Raw genomic sequence first — 18,962 nt, forward strand, 5'->3', positions numbered from 1 at the left:
AACACGCTTTGGTGTATGCAGTTTTCAGAATGCAATCAAAAAGAAGACGAAAAAACTTGTTACGACGGTTATGCTACAAAAAACAGCATTTACTGTTTGCTGCCTTTTTTGCTAGAGGCAGCGGTGCATTAAGACCCGACTAGACACCTGGGTGGAAGATCACTTGCGAGTGACGTACTTCCGTTTGGGAGGAGTATAGCGCTGACGTATGTGGCTTGAACAACCACATTCATTTACACCTGTCCAGTTTCATCTGAAATGCGTCCCAGACCACCTCCTGAAGTGGCTTGAACCATCAGATTTATATTCGTCTCGAAAACGTTTCGGAGGGCATTTAGACCTGGTCTTTTTATGATCGGTTAGTTATCTGACCACAGAAAACGCATGAAGTGACCAGGTGTAAAAAGCCCCTCAGAAGCATGGTTAGAACATATTAGGTTAGAACCTGGAGTTATGAAACCCTGCTCTGAAGAAATCTTAGCAGCGCTTTTGCTGTGTTAGTCTCATACTGTGGCGTCTCATATGTAGTGTAATCAAGGCCGTTGTAACACTTAACTAAAACGGCTGAGTAGCATCAGGCAGCAAAACACAGAACATCACAGGAGTGTTCGCTGTCATGGGAGGAAATACATGAAACAATTAGTAGAAGATGGATATCAGTGAACATCTGGTCAACTATGCAATCTCAAAAAGACCAAAAAAACCTAACAATTCCTGTTCAGATGCAGAACGGCAGACTGTCATTTATTTCTCAATGAAGCAAAAGCATGAGACAAGCCGTTATTTAAAGAGGTCGTATTCTGCGTTTATCCTGTCATGATTGTTGACAGCACAAATATGCAAATAAAAAGGCTAAGCCAGGGTTTAGGTATGTACAGTGTAAAACGTCAGATTATGAATCGACAGGGTTAATTGTTAACCCCAGTAAATTAAACACCAAATTTCTTTTCCCTTTGATTTATTCAGTTCAAGTCTGAATAATCTGTATGTTAAAAACATAGATGCTTGGGATTACTAACATTGTTTTCTCAAGCATGATGGAACGGAATGTGCTGCTAATCATCTACACATTTGTGGTGCAAATCGTGCCAGGGCATGGATGGAGGACCCACAGTTACTAAGCTACATGTAATGAACAGGCTATAGCCCTGCCCTATAGTGTTTGCTTTCAGCTAGGGCAAGAGCACTATAAATTCCTGTGCAGCAGCTTTGGAGATGAAACATTCCCCACACTATTGCCCAGATTTTCACACTGCTTTGGCTTTGTCCTAAACAGAGACACAGTTAAACATAGACACATTTGGCTGCTCCTGTGTTCTGGATTTCATGCAAAATGCGGATGCAATTAAGTGTATATTTTATTTATTCCCCTGTTTACAATATGACCCAGGCTCTAAGCTTTCCCTTTTAAAGTCATTCACACTTCCAGCAAAGCAGTATGTCATGACCTCACCTTTAAGAAGAGTGGTGAGACGGTCACTGGATTCGTGCTCTCTGTTCTGGCTGCCATGGCCGGAAGCCTGAGAAAGGCAGGAATGTGAAGATGGAGCAGACAGGGTAAAGATCAGGAAGAAGGGGATCTTGTCTCAGAGAGGCAGACTATTTCATTCCCCAGAGATCCTGTACTCATATTCTCCTTCCTCAGCCTCCTACTTACTGTGATGTAACGTTCATGTATTCAGTGTATTCAGTAGCAGCGGCGTTTATAGCTTATTACTCATTCTTGTCTGGGGCTTCAGTGCAGTTGGTCAGACGGTGACACAGTGCTGATGGAGTAGTAAAAACACTGATTTCTGAGCAGATATGCTGGCAGCACAGCATGCAGAATAATTATAGACACTTGAAAACAAAAAAATAGCATGAATAAGTGTTTGATTAAATAACGCTCTCAGAGTTTGCATGTCTAGCATCTGCTCTGTCTAAACTTGTCAAGATTTAAACTTTTCCAACCTTAATGGTGCCTTCCAAAGGAAGAGCCCTATGGCACAAAGTATCTTAAAACTATAAATATAACCTAACCAAATACTGGCAAAATTTAAAACTTCTTTTAAAGAGAAATATATGACTAAAACAAATACGCAATCAAACCAGGTGGTACGGTAAGTAATACACACCAATGCACCATTACTGTATGCACAATTATGCACCAATTCTCAAAACGTGAAGTGAATTTAATGAAATTAAATTTATGTAAATCCAAGTAACAAAAATGTCCCATTACTAATAATAACTGAATTATTATTTTTTTATCAGCATATATATATATATATATATATATATATATATATATATATATATATATATATATATATATATATTCTGATAAAAAAATTATAATTCAGTTATAGTATATATATATAAATATATATATATATATATATATATATATATATATATAAAATAACGGTTTTGGAGATATGAGGATTCCACCCGACAGCGACGATATACTATATATATATATATATATATATATATATATATATATATATATATATATATATATATATATATATAGTATATCGTCGCTGTCGGGCGGAATCCTCATATCTCCAAAACCGTTAATTTTCAGGAAATGAAAAAAATGCCGTACCTTATCTGCAGTGCACAGGGTAAACGCTAAATTCCTGTCCTCAGACGAGCACCAGAACTAGTGGGGATCAAGATGTTTTTTTCTTTGAGCCCAGTGTTTTGAAGACATTTACCTCAGAAGACGTGTTGATTCGTTGCGACTCTTCTTGAGGAGAAATATGCCGCGAATCTCTCCCGCGGAGTGAAGAAGAGGTGGACAGTTGAAGTGACCAATGGAGTTATGAGATTTGCACTCAAGCTATTTTCAAGACTTTAGATTGGTTAATAACTTGTAAAAATAACAGACCCACATGGGACTGACCAATAGCATCGATATGTGAAAAAATATGAAATTGACCAAATTTGGACATACGAGGTTTCCGCCCGGCAGCGACGATATATTATATATATAGTACTGGTCCTGGACAATAAACTTGGATTTTAGCCCGCTTGTCTCCCATCCCTAAGGTTGGGGGTTCAATTCCCACTTCTGGAGAATTCCCATGTGCTTCTGCTGCTTCAGGGGGTTCCTCTGGGTTCTATGGTTTCTTTCTCCACTCCAAGGACATGGATTGTAGACTGATGAGCATCTCTAAATTGTTAAAGTCTGGGTGTGATCATGTCCTGTGATGGACTGACACACTGTCCAATGTATCCGCTTTTGGGATCAGTTTAAAACAGCTCCCTTCTACTTGGACAAATGAACGCTGCAGTTATGCATCAGACATCATGCGTCCCCTGGGATAGACTCCAGGTTTTTGCAACAGTGTGTAGGATAAGCACTATAGAAAATGGATGGATGGATGGATGGATGGATGGATGGATTAAAATACAAATCCTGTCATTATTATACATGTATAAACTATGCTGAAAATATTTTTGACATTTAAGCATGTAGGTTATTGTTTTTATATATGAAAACGAACATTTTTACTGTATTTCTATTTCACTCACCCGATTCATTCTAGCATTTAATGTCCTTCCTCTTAATTCAGGAAATCTTAACAAAAATCCTTTAGAGTTCATCAGAGGAATAGTTTCAAGGAGGAAAATAAAGTGCAACTAAAGTGTCCTTTAGTGCCACTCAAGTCAACTCTTATGGGATGCTCACTCTATTTAACTATGATCTTTGTGCTCAGAATCTTTTGGGAAATTCAGCCCTGATGTGTTAAATGCCAGGGATACAAATTCTCACAGTTCTCAGCACAAACTTACACATGAATATGAAATACAGACAGAAAGTTAATCTGCCAATTACACGGATCAGAAATTAAAGTGTGTAGTCTCTTCTGTTTAGAGACTAGGAACAGGGATGTGCTGCTTTGGACATTATTTCTAGTGTAGTTTGTGTTTTCACTGCAGTTTGACTTGATAACATGAAATCATGTGCTTCAGGGCTGATTTGAAGAAGGTGGTTCAGGATATATGCAGTTAGAATGGAAGGGAGAGGGATTTGCCATATCTATACCTGGACCAGTTCTGTTCCCACTTGGGAGATGGGATCATTAAGATGGCATCATTATGTTGGCTTTGTAGAAGCCAACATTCTGTTTTCCTATTTAAGCTTAGACAAAATTTTATCAAGATTAACTCCTCCTAGGGCTTTAGAGCCACATGCACCAAATTTGCAGCCACATGCACCACTTCGAGCCATATGACTTTTCTAAGCGATCCGAGTACCGGTACTTCCGGTACCGGGTCTCAAAGTGGCCTTTTTTCCCCAAGACTCCCATTATAAACTTTGGAGGTTTATAACTTGGCAAGCTTTCTAACTATCTACACCAAACTGGCCAGCACCTTTAGGGTGATACTCTGAACAAACTTTTATATTGGTGTACCGACTGGTCTTTCGGTTGTGCCGTAGCCCCGCCCCCAATATATGCAAAATCAAAAAACCTTTTACAACATGGACATGTGACATATCAAAACACTCAGAACAATGAGGGGAACTGCCTCACGTGTATTCTGATGACGTCACATGACGTCACGTGATGTCACATGAAAATAAAAATTTTTGCACAACATAGACATGTGACATATCAAAACACTCAGCACAATGAGGGGAACTTCCTCACGGGTATTCTGATGATTTCACGTGACGTTATGTGATGTCACCTGAAAATTAATAATTAGCACAACATGGACTTGTGACGTATCAAAACACTCAGCCCAATGTGGGGAACTTCCTTAAGAGTATTTGGATGACGTCACATACTCGTCTCCACTTACCTCCAAATGTTTTGGCACCCTAGCTTTCTACTTGCTTCCAAAGTAACACTGACCCTTATGTCCACTTGCCTCCAAAAAGCACCGGCCTTTGCGAATACTTGCATCGTCAAAGCCAACATCAAAGATTGTCGCGACGAACTTTACAAATCAAGTTTGTTTTGTTTTTTTCCATACCATGAATCTGTTGCACAATTCCATTTCATGTATCATGAGTCTGTTTGTGCTTTATCATTTTCCTTTGGCTCCAACAACACCGACGCAATGCAGATCAGAGCTCTTTGAATGCACAGAATATCACCTTGTGCCTGTTAATCCCAATCAATTATTGCTTGACCATGTGCATCCCTTCATAGACCCAATTTACCCTCCTTCAAACACTACACGTCTCTAGCATGATAATGCACCATGTTACAAAGCAAAATGTCGTCTCAAGGTTTCATGAACATGGCAGTGTTCTTCAGTTTCCTTCCTAGTCACCGTATTGTATTCAAATAGAACACCTTTGGGATGTGGTTGAACCGGAGACACCCAGTATCATGGGCGTAAATCCTGGGGGGGACGGAGGGGACATGTCCCCCCATCCGAGGATTGTCCCCCAAAAAAATTATTTAAAAAATATCGCACTCTCTATTGTGAAAAATATATGTATGTATACCTAAATAATTGTGTAAGTATAAAAAAAAACAAACGCATAAAATGCATTTATAAACAGTTGAGTTCCCCCTCCCTCCCCTTCCTCACAGTGGTTTGACCCACTGCCTGCTTTCCCAGTTCATCTCACCTACTCTGCACACACGAGTCAGGTGTGTGGCTGCGGCTCAGTTAATGTTGAACTCCATTAAGTAGGGGATTTTATTCACTTTAAATAAAGCGATTCTCTTTAATGTAGTTGATGCAGACTCATTCATAAATTAGTTGCGGCAAAAATGCTGATTACCGATGTAATTTTCCATGAATATATAATCCGGCTATATTAGCGATTAAAATATTACTTATCTAGTTAACGTTAGCTTGTTTACAATAGCTTGTTGCATAGTGCACTGCAACTAATACGCCAAAGCCGTTTTGTTGTTTTTATACATAGAGCAGTTAGTGTAAATTGATTATTTAATAATTGATTTTGTTACAAAACATTACTTATTTTCTATATATTTTTCACAATAACAGTCATGTTTATATTTTAGTGTATGTTGATGGCTTAACTGTAAACAACACAAACAATGCAATAAATAGTTTTGAAGAAAAATCTGCTTTGTCATTGAACCTGAGAAAAACTTGACACAGTCTCAATAATAATGATAAAAGCAAAGTTTTTCACTTTGGGGACATATCTTTATAAGTACAATTAGACTGTATTATTTGTGTCCCCCTTCAAAAATTGCTCATGAGAATAAATTTTATATTTATTGTCCCCCCCCCTACTGTTAAATGAAATTTACACCCATGAACAGTATGAAAGCACACCTGAAAAATGTGCAGGAATTATGTGATGCATTCATGTCAGAACCGGAGCATCAGCTTTTAAAGTCTTGTGGGCTCCCTGCCGTAAAGACTGGTGTTAACAAAGTATAAGAAAGTTTTCGTATAGTGCTTCTAATAAAGTGCTTTGTGAATGTGTGTGTGTGGGTGTGTGTTTGTGTTTGTGTGAAACGATTGGTTCAAGTGGATGCAAGTGCAGGTAGCAGTTTATTAGGAGCATTGGACAATAAAGAGTGAAATAAAAAGCAACGGTCAGACCACCTAAAAACAGGATTTTAAAGACTAGGCACAGACAAAAACAGAACAAGGCAAGGATCAAAAACAAAATCAAATGGTTCAGTAACAGTAGAACACAGAGGAAACTGGGTGTATGCTTTGTGGAGATACACACGTAAATCGGGAAGTAACCTGAAAACAGGTGAGATCAGTCATGACACATGAGAGCAACTACCAGAGATTTGTGAAAGTGTGCATAGCAGCTCTTTCTTTGCTTCACTAAATTTGAAACTGGAAGTAACAGACCACCTTACTCTGCATGCAGAGCTCAGAGTGGCGAGCTTGATACCGTAGATACCTGCTGAGGAAACTGGTGGAAACAAGTTCCAGACCACCATTTTCACCAAATTCAATGGACCCTTCCTAAGCTCAGAACTTCTCACAAATTTACACACAAACATTTTTTTTTGTTTGTTTTTACACACAAAACAAATGTTCCCCATATTATTCTAGAATGTTCAGGTCATATTTAGATTTTACCTCTTCTCAAATGCAAACCCATGCATTGTAAAAGTATCCTGATCATAATGCTTCAGAGAAACACAAATATACACTCAACTCCGATCATTTTCATTTATGATGGTAATAGACTTGGTCAGATCTGTGAAATACTTTGTACATTCTTAAAAAACATGTTCTTTGGGGTTTTAAATAGAACCCCCCCCCCCCCCCCATTGGTTCTTTGTAGAACTCTTGAAGAGTAATGAACAATTGATATTAAAACGGTTCTATAATTCTGAGAATGCATCATGAGAAATCACTGCCATTGCTTAATACAATTTATCTCTATGTAGATAATGATGTGAGATCTTTTGGAATAACATTTAATAATAATAATAATAATAATAATAATAATAATAATAATAATAATAAAGAAAATGATGGACCATTTTTAAAGAACCAATTTTTATAGAACCAATCTATATTCTATATAGAACCATTCCTTTTAATAGTGTATTAGAGTGATCATTAAATCAGTAGGATCCCAGAGTGAAGCATGAGCACACATTCACCCCACCCCACTTGCAGAGACAACGTGCAGGATTATTGGAATTTGCCAAACCAATCTAAGCCATGCTGTTTGAGGGTAAAGCCTTAAGTCACTGTCATTGAAAATAAATGACACTATATGAAACATCTCACCAAGTCCCCATCACATTCCAAGGCATAATTTTAAATTAAACGTGACGTGACATACGGCTAAGTACGGTGACCCATACTCAGAATTTGTTCTCTGCATTTAACCCATCCAAAGTGCACACACACACAGCAGTGAACACACACACACCGTGAACACACACCCGGAGCAGTGGGCGCCATTTATGCTGCGACACCCAGGGCAGTTGTGGGGGTTCGGTACCTTGCTCAAGGGCACCTCAGTTGTGACTCGAACCCACAACCTTAGGGTTAGGAGTCAGACTCTCTAACCATTAGGCCACGACTTCCCCCTAACCATTAGGCCACGACTTCCCCCTAACTTTCTGTCTTCCCCCTATTTTGTCAAAAATATTGTTAGCATTCTACTGAATTATTAAAAATCCTTATTTTAAATTAAAATACACCTTGTGCCCCCCTCAGGTTAGTTTACCTAGATATGTCATACATTTTTAATTTCCGGTGTTAATAAACAAGGTGCTCAGGATACATTGCCAGAACTGGAATGGTTGCTGTCTGTGGTACTGAACCATCACTCATCTCGATGGTTCCTGAACAAGACGCCTAGGCAGTACATAAAATATGACTTTATCTTGATTTATCATGATTTTTTTTTTTACACCTTGTTTTGTTACTGTGATCTATTCTGATACCATGATGCAATGATCTGTCACAATCTGTACATGCTGTGTGACCTGCTTTATGTGTAGTCACAGAACTCAAAGCTCAAGGAAATTTAGAACGTAGCGTATGTAACTCGGAGCAAACTAATTAGACAAGTTGGACAAACTGTTTTATACTGGTCGATGTGACAGTAGATCCAGAGCCTATCTTGGGAACGCTGGTGGTGAGGCAGGAACACAGCCTGGATAAGACACCAGTATATTAAAGGGCACCACACACACATTTACACACTAACATACATGATCATTACTATGTTTTGGAGTTTTCTGGTTTGTAGCGTTCCACTTAATTGGATTATTGATTATAGGCAATTCTGGTTCATATAGTGTTTATTAGACACCCAGATTGATACTGGGTTTAATTCATGTTTATTTCATGACTGTGTAGGTGAGTGATGGAAGTTTGACAGTGCAGGCCATCACACGGGAGGACAGAGGAGCATACAGCTGCCGTGCTCACAGCGACCAGGGAGAAGCACTTCACACCACACGCCTGCTCGTGCAAGGTGAGTTAGGTTTCAAATATCCACAATATCCTGAATGATCTTTCACATTGTATCATGATATCTTTTGCAAACAAGGATGTCACTGTCCACCTGTTCAGCTAAATAAGCTTGTGAGAACATCAGAATGTTCCAGAACGTGCAAGAATACATGCAATTTATTTTAGGTTTCTCATAAGTTTGTAGTTTTACTTAAACTACCATCAGTAGATAGATTAATGAACAGCTATGCTGTGAAATACATACATTTTATATTTGACAAATGTCAGGCTGGACAATTGATAAATTGCTATGCAAGCTAAAGCCCCAGTATCCAGTCTATTTCCATATGTTGGTTGCCTGCATTTGAATTAGCAGCCTTAAAGGAAGTTGTTATTGTCATGTAATAAATGGTGAGCTAATCAAGTGCATTAACATAGACCAAGGGACACAATTGAACTTATGGCGAGGGAACGACTACATCGCCACAGTTCCTATCCTCTACTGATAAACTTTTTGATGTCACATATAAGTTTGTGCCCTTGACATAAAAAAAACACACCTATCATCATGAGGTGTTTTAGAGTCGTATCACAAGTAAAGATATTATTCTGGACTGGTTGGCATGTTTATTTTCTCTCAATAATTTGAACTGAAGGATTTGCAGTGTTGAGTCTTCAAACATCTTATTTTATCTTATCTTATCTCATCTTATCTTATCTTAACACACAAAAAGGCATTTGGCATACATGCCCACTAGTTGATTTGCCCAGTAGATTCAGGTATACAGAAGGCACGTTACAACACAACAGTCCAGTTTCTGTCACAACAGAACCCTTACTTCATATTTTCTGACAGGCAATTACAAATGAATACTCAAAATAAAAACGCAATATTTGCTTGTTCTAGGTGCCAGGGCTACTAAATTTGTTCATGTCTATTTGCATAATAGACTTGTGAATGTTTAGGTTACATGGAAATATGCCAAGTATTCCATATGACCAAATGTTTGTGAATTTCTTTTCATCACACTTATATTTGGACTCATAATTGGGAAGCACACAGTTGTACAGGACGCCTATGTATGCTTTCACTATGCGCTGCGTCAGCTATATATGGTTGAAATGACAATAACAACTTCTTGACTTGACTTGACTTGTAGCATTACAGGAACAAACCTGTTTGCAAAGTTCACGAGTGTCCTAGACAGAGCCTTAAACTCAACCCCGGAAAACAAATATGGCATGAATTGTACCTTAGACTTCCTGACCTGACATCAGTGTCTGATCTCATTAATGCTCTTGTAGCTGAATGAACACAAATCTCCAGTCACACTCCAACATCTCACGGAAAGATTTCACAGAAGAGTGTAGGTTGTTATATCATCTCATACATCTATAATGTGTCTACATACCTTTGGCATCTTTTTAGATTTGAGATGGCCAGTACAATGATCCCGTATCATTACTGTGATATAAATTACAAATATAATTCCCGATTTATGACCTCAAGACAAGCTGCACAACAGCACATACAATACATAGATGACTCTACCTGTTGAGTTTCAAGGAGTTTTTAACCTCAGGAAACGTATGCTGTCAAATAAAGTATTAATAAAATGGTAATAAATAAAAGTCTTATTATTTTGAAGAGCGAACTGAAATGAAAAGCGACAGTGTTATGAGCAGGGCAGCTCACGAGAGACATGGAGTATGGTGTGTGTGTATATGTGTGTGTGTGTGTGTGTGTGTGTGTTGATCTAGAGCCTCTATGACTCTAGAGTACAAGGGCGAATGATGAAGTAGCTGCATTTATTAGCCCTGCTCTGTGTACGCAATGACAGAAAACACCATCAGTCTGCATGTCACTGCTTTCATGCCTTTGACTGCAGTCAGATTTATGGTTGCCCAGACACAGGCATCACACACAACTGTGTGTTCAACACAAACAAACTCACTACATGTGAAGTCTCACATGCTTTACTATAATATAACGTGTCCTACAGCAGCAGAGGTGTTGCTGCGGAGGTGAAATGCTACCTTTCATTCCAGTCAATGAGAAATCTGGCCTGAGTTCTGCCAAGTCAATATTTCTGGCCCAGGGCCTGTTTTTTTCTCAAACTGGTGATATTATTTATACAAAAAAGTAATATTCGCTTCAGTCCTCTGGGGAAACACGACACAGAAATTTCTTCTTTGATAACACCACATGAACCTGTCCTGAACTTATTATTATTATTATTATTATTAATATTATTATTATTATTATTATTATTATTATTGGATCAGATATCGGAGAAAATATACAAGATCAGTTTGTACAACAAAGATCTCAGCTGAAAAATAAAAAATCTATTTGTAAAATTTTAACATATAAAGATACTTGAATTTTTTATTTATTTATTTATTTTTGTTGTCAGGATTGATTTTATACCATTAATTCCATAAAATTCCATAAAATTAATAGATATAGATTTTGACTTATCTCTTGTAAGCCAGAGGTGATGGTGGCAAGGAAAAACTCCCAGAGACACTTTAATCGAATTATTATATTTATAGTATACATGATTTTGTGTTACAAAAATGAGCTTTGTAATTTACAAAGAAATATTGATCTATTAAATATACAAAATAATCATTATAATAATAATTATAATTATCATAATCATTTTGTTGCTTTGCACCCTGAAATGAAGGACATAAATGCAAATGCAAAGTTTCATCCAGCTGTCTTTACTCAGTGCAACTTATAATAACATATATATCTAAGTGAAAGTCATCGTCTGAATGGCACACCAAGCCATTAGAGCCATCCCTAGAGGCACAGTGAAGTCTGGAAGGTGTTTGGTACCACTGAGACCCTCCATGGATCAGGACGGCGCAGCAAACTAGATGGGAGTGTGAGGAGGAAACCGGTCAGAGAAGCTATCAAGCGGCCTACAGCGACTTTGAAGCAGCTGCAGAAGTTTATGACACATCATTGTGTGCAATATCACAAATTCTCCACAAATGCGGCTCGTATGGCAGGGCCGCAAAAAAAAAGCCACTCCTCAATAAAGGCCACAAGCAGTCATAACGCAGCTTTACTCATAACTCAGTGAAAAAGGGAGTTATGGTGAGATGAGACTAAAACTATTTGGCCTTAACACTAAACGGTATGTCTGGCCGAAAGTGGTGGCGGAAAGCTGGTTTTTCAGTGTAGCAGGGACTGGAGTACTTGGCAAGATTCTTCAGCCAGAAAGTTGTCAATTGTGTGAAGGATTACTGTATCTTCCAACATGACAATGACCTTAAAGCACAGAGCAAAATTGACCACACTGTGGATGAAGCGGAAAAAGGTGTATGTGCTTGCATGGCTTAGTCAGTGTCCAGACTTAAACCCTATTGAAAATCTATGGAATGACCTGAAGACTGCAGTCATCAACAGTCACCATCAAATTTAACTGAATTTTAGCACTTCGGCAGAGAAAAGTGGACAAATATCGCAAAGTATAGATGTGCAAAGTTGGTAAAGACTTATCCCAACACATTAAAGGCTGTAATTAAAGCAAAAGGTGGTTCAACAAAATACTGCTATTACTACAAAATACTACTACTATAGTTTTATGACCTGTTGCTGTTCTATTTTTCATTTGGATGTTAAGATCCAAGTAAATAAAGTTGGGTAAATCAAAAATTGTGTTCTTCTTCATTTCAGGCTTAAAATGCGATTATGTTGGGGGTGGGTGGGTGTTCTTTTCAATATCCACCTTTATACTGGTTACTTGTGCACAGTAATAATGAAGCAAAGAGGCATAAATATAAAGAAAGAAACCATTGTGGATCTTGGATGTTGTTGATGAGGCCTGTTGCGTATGAAATGAAGATTCTAGATTGTTGTGACTGTAGAGATATCTGACAATCACACCCATATGAGGGTGATAAACCTTGTTACTATAGCAACCAGTATTAAAACCACCCGACGGCTTCATAGACTCGAACGTAGTTTACGGGTTAAACCGATGAGAACTAGATTAGATTAAAATAAACAGATATCATAGTTTTCAAAGATGTTGTCGCTTAATTCAGTGTGTTTTGCTTTTTCTAGGTCCACCATATATAGTGGCACCTCCTGAAAACATCACCGTAAACATTTCTCAGAATGCGCTCTTCACATGCCAAGCTGAGGCGTATCCTGGCAACCTGACCTATACCTGGTTTTGGGAGGAAGACAATGTCTACTTCAAGAAGTACAGTTACCATCCAGTGCACTATTGTACCATGTCATGTGAGACTGTGTGTATATATGTGTGTGTGTATTGGAGCATGTTTAGTTTGGGATTTGCATATAATTATAGACGTACAGTATACCATTCTGAATCTCAGGCTGAATATCTGCAGCTGTGTTGCTTTGGCACGTAAAAGCTGACACGGCAGGTTTTCCCAGGACAGCCTGCTTGTGTCATCACATGACTAAATGACACATGCTGATATTCCGTGTGAGGTTTTTTTCACCCCTTCTAAACAGAGATAAGGCACTTCTGAAACGCGAACGCTTAAAATAACTTGCCTGAGTTTACATTTAATCCACAATTTTGCTACGCAAGACCTTTCCTTAGATGTGCCTACGTTTTTTTTTCTGCACAGAACTGTACACTGAATTAGTGTAATGCTATTTTTGGTGTCTCTGTAGACCAAAAAAAATTGGTCACCACAGGCATATCCCAGGATTATAACTGTAACTCATTTCCCAGTGTGTTTCCTGGATTAACCCTGGCATCCTGCTGTCCCTTAGCGAGGTTTTTCTTGCCCTAAGTGTATGTGTGTGTGTGTGTGTGTGTGTGTGTGTGTGTGTGTGTGTGTGTGTGCGCTGCAAAAAAATGGAATCTTAGCGAGTGAGAATATTTACGCAAATAACGCAATTCATCCAGTTTTAATTGTGTGGCACTTTTAACGATGGACATTGTCTCGAATCAGCTTTACAGAAATACAAACATTTAAAATAACGATTGAATTTGATAAAATTATCAAAATCTTATAACTTATATTTATCTCTTTATATTTATCTTGAATCTAGTCATTTTTGTATTGATTGAATCATTTCTTGATTGAGATTACAATAAACCAATTAGAAGATTACTTCTAGGCATATTTTACTTTTTTAAGCTTTAAATGTTCTTATTCTTTTGGAGGATAATTTTGTATTTGACTAGAAATCAAGAGCCACCAGAGCGAGAACATTTACAGCTAAAAATAGTAAAATATGCATAGAGTACTATATCATATGCATATAAAAATATGCATATATTAAAATATGCATATGCATAAGAAACAGAAGATGATTCTGAATAGATTTTAGATGTATCAACTTGCTAAGATGTCATTGTGTGCCTTTTGTGTGTGTACGCGCGTGTGTGTGTGTGTGTGTGTATACACATACATGAGCTCATTCACACATATCCATGTGATATCACTACACTAAAATTTAAGCATAGAACAAAAACACACCCAACCAAAAATATATAGAGATTAGACTAAAATAGAAGAACGTATTTTCGCAGATTCATCTCAGTCCCACATTTTGGGTCAAACGTGCAGCAGCAGTAGCTTTAAAAGAATGATTGTAATAAATTGTAATGGTGATTATATTTTAATTGTACTCGAGTATATACAGTACGCACTGATTTTCACTGCGTTTTGTTCACGGATTGCTAGAGAGAAAAACTTTAAAAAAACAAAACAAAACTGTGTAATAGTCTCCTGTTAATCTAGGTACTCGTTTTAAATATGCTAGATGAATGTTTGTGGACGTTTGACCATCACACTCAAAATTGGTTCTTCCTCAGCCTTTTGCCACAAAGTTGTACAATATTTATAGCATTTGGCCGACGCTCTTATTCATTTACGCTCAGATACAACTGAGCACTTAAGGGTTAAGTGCCTTTTTCAGAGGCCCAGCAGTGACAGCTTGGTGGAGTTGGGATTAAATCTCACAACCTTCCAATTGTTAGTCCAACACTTTAACCACTAGGCTACTACATCCCCAAAGAATGGCTTTGTATGCTGTAGAATTACAATTTAGAATTGCTTTTGAAGTTTGGTGTGGACCTCAACCCCACTCAACACCTTTGGGATGAACTGGAATACCGACTGCACCCTAGATCTCCTTGTCCAAGATCAGTAACTGGTCTCACTGGTGCTCTTGTAAATGAATGAGCACAATTTCCCTAAAATATAGTGGAAAGCCTTCCTTAAATAGAGGAGCTTATTATAACAGGAACTAATTCTAGAATGGGATGTTTAGTAAGCACATATGGGTGTGATGTTCAGGTGTTCACATAGTGTAAAAGATATTCTTTTACAAGTAGAGAACCTTAGGGTTCTTTGAGGAACCCCAAAGGAACATCTTTTTAAGGTGTTGGGCTACTGACTTGAAGGTTGTGAGTTTGAATCCCAGGTCCACTGAGCAAAACCCTTAACCCTCAATTGCTCATTTGTGTAAATGAGATGAATGTACGTTGCTCTGAATAAAGGTATCAGCCAAATGTTATGTAATATGAATTAAAGTAAAATGTATTTAGGATCTCTTCCCCAGCACTGTACCTTCTAGTTTTAGCACACACTCCTAAACTCTTACACTCATCTAACATGCTCTTTGTGCTATTATTTCAGTGATCTGAAGCTTAGAGTACGCATCCTGATCGACGGCACCCTCATCATCTACCGCGTGAAGCCAGAGGATGCTGGGAAATACACCTGTAGCCCCAGTAACAGCCTGGGCATCTCACCCTCTGCCTCAGCCTATCTGACAGTGCAGTGTGAGTGTCCCTTTCCTTCATTTTAACAACCTCAGAGCACTTCACCTCCTTTGCATGTTTTATGTCCTTTGTGTTTTGTGCTCATGGTCAGAGTGGGTAATTGGTGTATGTTATGTACATGCACTGTGGCGGTTTGGTGTGATGCTGATCCTGTCTTGTGATCTGTCCTAGTTTTAGGCTCTCTGTGGAGTACACAAGCACTTGTTTCTGTCTGTATTGATGCTGTATGTGGCTATATAAGCTGGAGAAATCTGAGCTGTGTTTATCTCAGCTGTACGATTCCAAGTATAGTATCATAACATTCAATAACACAACAATCTAATCAGAGTATAAACAAATACGGCATGCTTGTACAATAGCCTTTACGATTTTTCCCTCTGTCATGCTAAAAAGGCAATAATTATTCACTCACTCACTCTCACTCATTTTCTCCCGCTTATCCGAACAACCTCGGGTCACGGGGAGCCTGTGCCGATCTCAGGCGTCATCGGGCATCAAGGCAGGATACACCCTGGACGGAGTGCCAACCCATCGCAGGGCACACACACACTCTCATTCACTCACGCAATCACACACCTTTTTTTTGGACAATTTTCCAGAGATGCCAATCAACCTACCATGCATGTCTTTGGACCGGGGGAGGAAACCTGAGTACACGGAGGAAACCCCCGAGGCACGGGGAGAACATGCAAACTCCACACACACAAGGCGGAGGCGGGAATCGAGCCCCCAACCCTGGAGGTGTGAGGCAAACGTGCTAACCACTAAGCCACCGTGCCCCCCAATAATTATTCATTGTAGCTGATTTTTAGTCTTTGTGGAATTTCTCCTCACTGAATATAGAGAGTCGCATGAGCTCACAGACACGACATGATAAGCTAGTGTTACTGTGATTGTTGGAGGAGACAAGGGACAGATTGCTGCCCTCACTATCTGTGAGCATGGGCAAGTTTTGCTCTCTTGGACCCCTGGTCATGGATGTCGTGCCATTTTGTTTTGTTATTCAAACTTACAATTTCATACTCAAATTTTCTAGTCATCATACTCAGTATGAAATGAACATGGAGTGAAATGCTATTTACAATTGTTTGTGCTGGAGTCAACATAAATGGCATTAAAAATAAAAAAAGTCAAAAATCAAATGGAGTAAAATAGAATAGTAAAACCACCAAAAAAACACACACACTTAAAAAAAATAATAACAATAATAATAATAATAAAAGCAGTTTAAAATATAATAAAAGAAATTAAATATGGAATTAACTCTACAGAACAAAGAGAAATAAATAAGTCCAGGTGAGGTAACAGGTTGTCAGGACTCAGCCAGGACTTTTGGCCAATGTGCGTCTGTTTATGTCACATGTCTGCCCTGCCTTTGTTTACTCCTCCCCGTCTCTGCACAGCTGTTCCCTATGTGTTCATTGTCTTTTCTATTTAACCGTGCTGTGCTGCCATCGGCAATAATCGTTTTCGTCTGTGTTCCTGTTCTATGTTTATTATTATTTATTAAACCCTATTCATTTGAAGCTATCCTGTATCTGGGTCTATCTTCCTCCTCCCGGTTGTGACACAGGTATTGTGAAACAAGTCCAGAAAAGTCCAAGATAGTTCTAGATGTTGCCTTGGTTGAGAGCCTGAATGGCCTGCAGGAAGAAGCTCCTCCAGATGATAGGGTGAATGTTTTTCTGTTGCATCACCCAGGAGCACACTGCAGCTTTAATTTTTCTAAAATAATTTTTTTTATCTTTTTAAATAAAAAAAAAATAATTTAAAATAAATAAACCGTGTTTAATTTTTTTGTCGCTCAAAATATGCGCCATAACTGCCGACTTGCGAAATCCGACACACAGGAGCACACACATTTTTGCTTGGCTGCAGCCGGCAAGTTAAAATTTTGATATCATGAATACGAAGAGGACTCAATTAGACATTGTACATTTTATGTGAAAGTAACCTTCAACCCAGCATCTTTTTTGTTAAGATTAGTTCAAACTGTTCAAAATATTTTTGTTTGCTTGCAGAAATAAAATTTTGTTTACTCGGTAGCAGTTCATTCATTTCATAAATGCAACACACTACAGTTTTTTCTATACTTTCCATAAAGGTAAAAACAATATATGCAGTGTTATCTTCATTTTAGATGTCAAATGGGTTTTGTGGCTCGCTTTTTTTTTTTTTCCTGTGGGAAACGGGTCCAAATGGCTCTTTGAGTGTTTAAGGTTGCCGAGCCCTGGTCTAGAATGTAAGATTTCTCTTCATTGGAGCTAAGATGTATGTGACACAGAATATAAACAAAAGCAAATGCCCAAAGTCCGGGCTGGATCCTGACAGTACCATACAGCAGCTTATGAAATTACATTAATGTGTCCTGGTTCAAATGTACCAGACCTTGTTCCAGAACCTGTAATACATTCCAGATAAGGTTAAAAAGCAAAGCTCTCAAATTCCCTTTGATATTAGCCCTAAGACGTTCAAATGGAAGACTTTTACAAATCTCATTGCACCAATCCACTGTTGGAGCTTATTCTTTAACCCAAACATTAAATATTTACGAGCTAAAAGTAATAATTTGCTTGTCAGATTGACCTGGAGAAGTGATAATCCACTTATCCTCTTCAGTCATTCCCAAAATAATAAATAAAAAAAAAAACATGGATCCTGGACAGTAGTACATTTCAATACACAGTCAAACTTGTCCCAAAAATGGCTTACCAAGGGGCTGGACCTAAACATGAAGAAGTTTGTGTTTGAGTCTGATTTACTCTATAAACTGGTGAATGTTTTGGATCAATCTTATGACCTAAATAAGGAATATAATGTATGCAGTACAATATTTTATTTTATAAGTTTCTTTCCCAACCTGAAAACAAGGCTCACAAGTTTTTTTCCCCCTGAATTTGGTACTGCAGCTTTATAAATAAATACATAGATGGACAAGAGGAATTAATTAAAAAGTCCTTCAAATTACCCACAGCAACATTTCTTTTGCATTCATGTGAAAGATAGATATGATTCTCTGAATGGTCTATATTGTAATGCGAATGACATGGTATTTATTCTCCCAGTGTGTCTTTGCCTTGTACTCTTGTTTCTTTGTTTATTTAATAGTATCATCTGGAAAATCTTGTTAACGGTTAAAGCCTTAAATTGAATGGAGAAAGAGGAGGATGTAGGTGTAAGCAGTTTTTAATATCCTTCTACAGTCTAGCTTTCTTCTCAATAGCCGCCCAAAAGTAAAAATAACTCATATGCTGTTTCACAAATGCTGGCAGGCTATAGTTTAATCAACTCTGC

General features: G+C 38.1%; 1 protein-coding gene across 1 annotated transcript in view; it reads left to right on the forward strand.

Moving 5' to 3' along the window:
• The window catches only part of igsf9ba (immunoglobulin superfamily, member 9Ba), a 79,144-nt gene that overhangs the window by 40,935 nt on the left and 19,247 nt on the right, over positions 1–18,962 (forward strand). The window contains exons 5-7 of the mRNA XM_060888758.1: positions 8,779–8,896; positions 12,959–13,100; positions 15,523–15,668. Coding sequence (XP_060744741.1) covers positions 8,779–8,896; positions 12,959–13,100; positions 15,523–15,668 — 406 coding nt within the window. The remainder of the gene's footprint in view (positions 1–8,778; positions 8,897–12,958; positions 13,101–15,522; positions 15,669–18,962) is intronic.

The sequence above is a fragment of the Tachysurus vachellii genome, chromosome 15 (genome assembly GCF_030014155.1).
Source record: "Tachysurus vachellii isolate PV-2020 chromosome 15, HZAU_Pvac_v1, whole genome shotgun sequence".
NCBI lineage: Eukaryota > Metazoa > Chordata > Actinopteri > Siluriformes > Bagridae > Tachysurus > Tachysurus vachellii.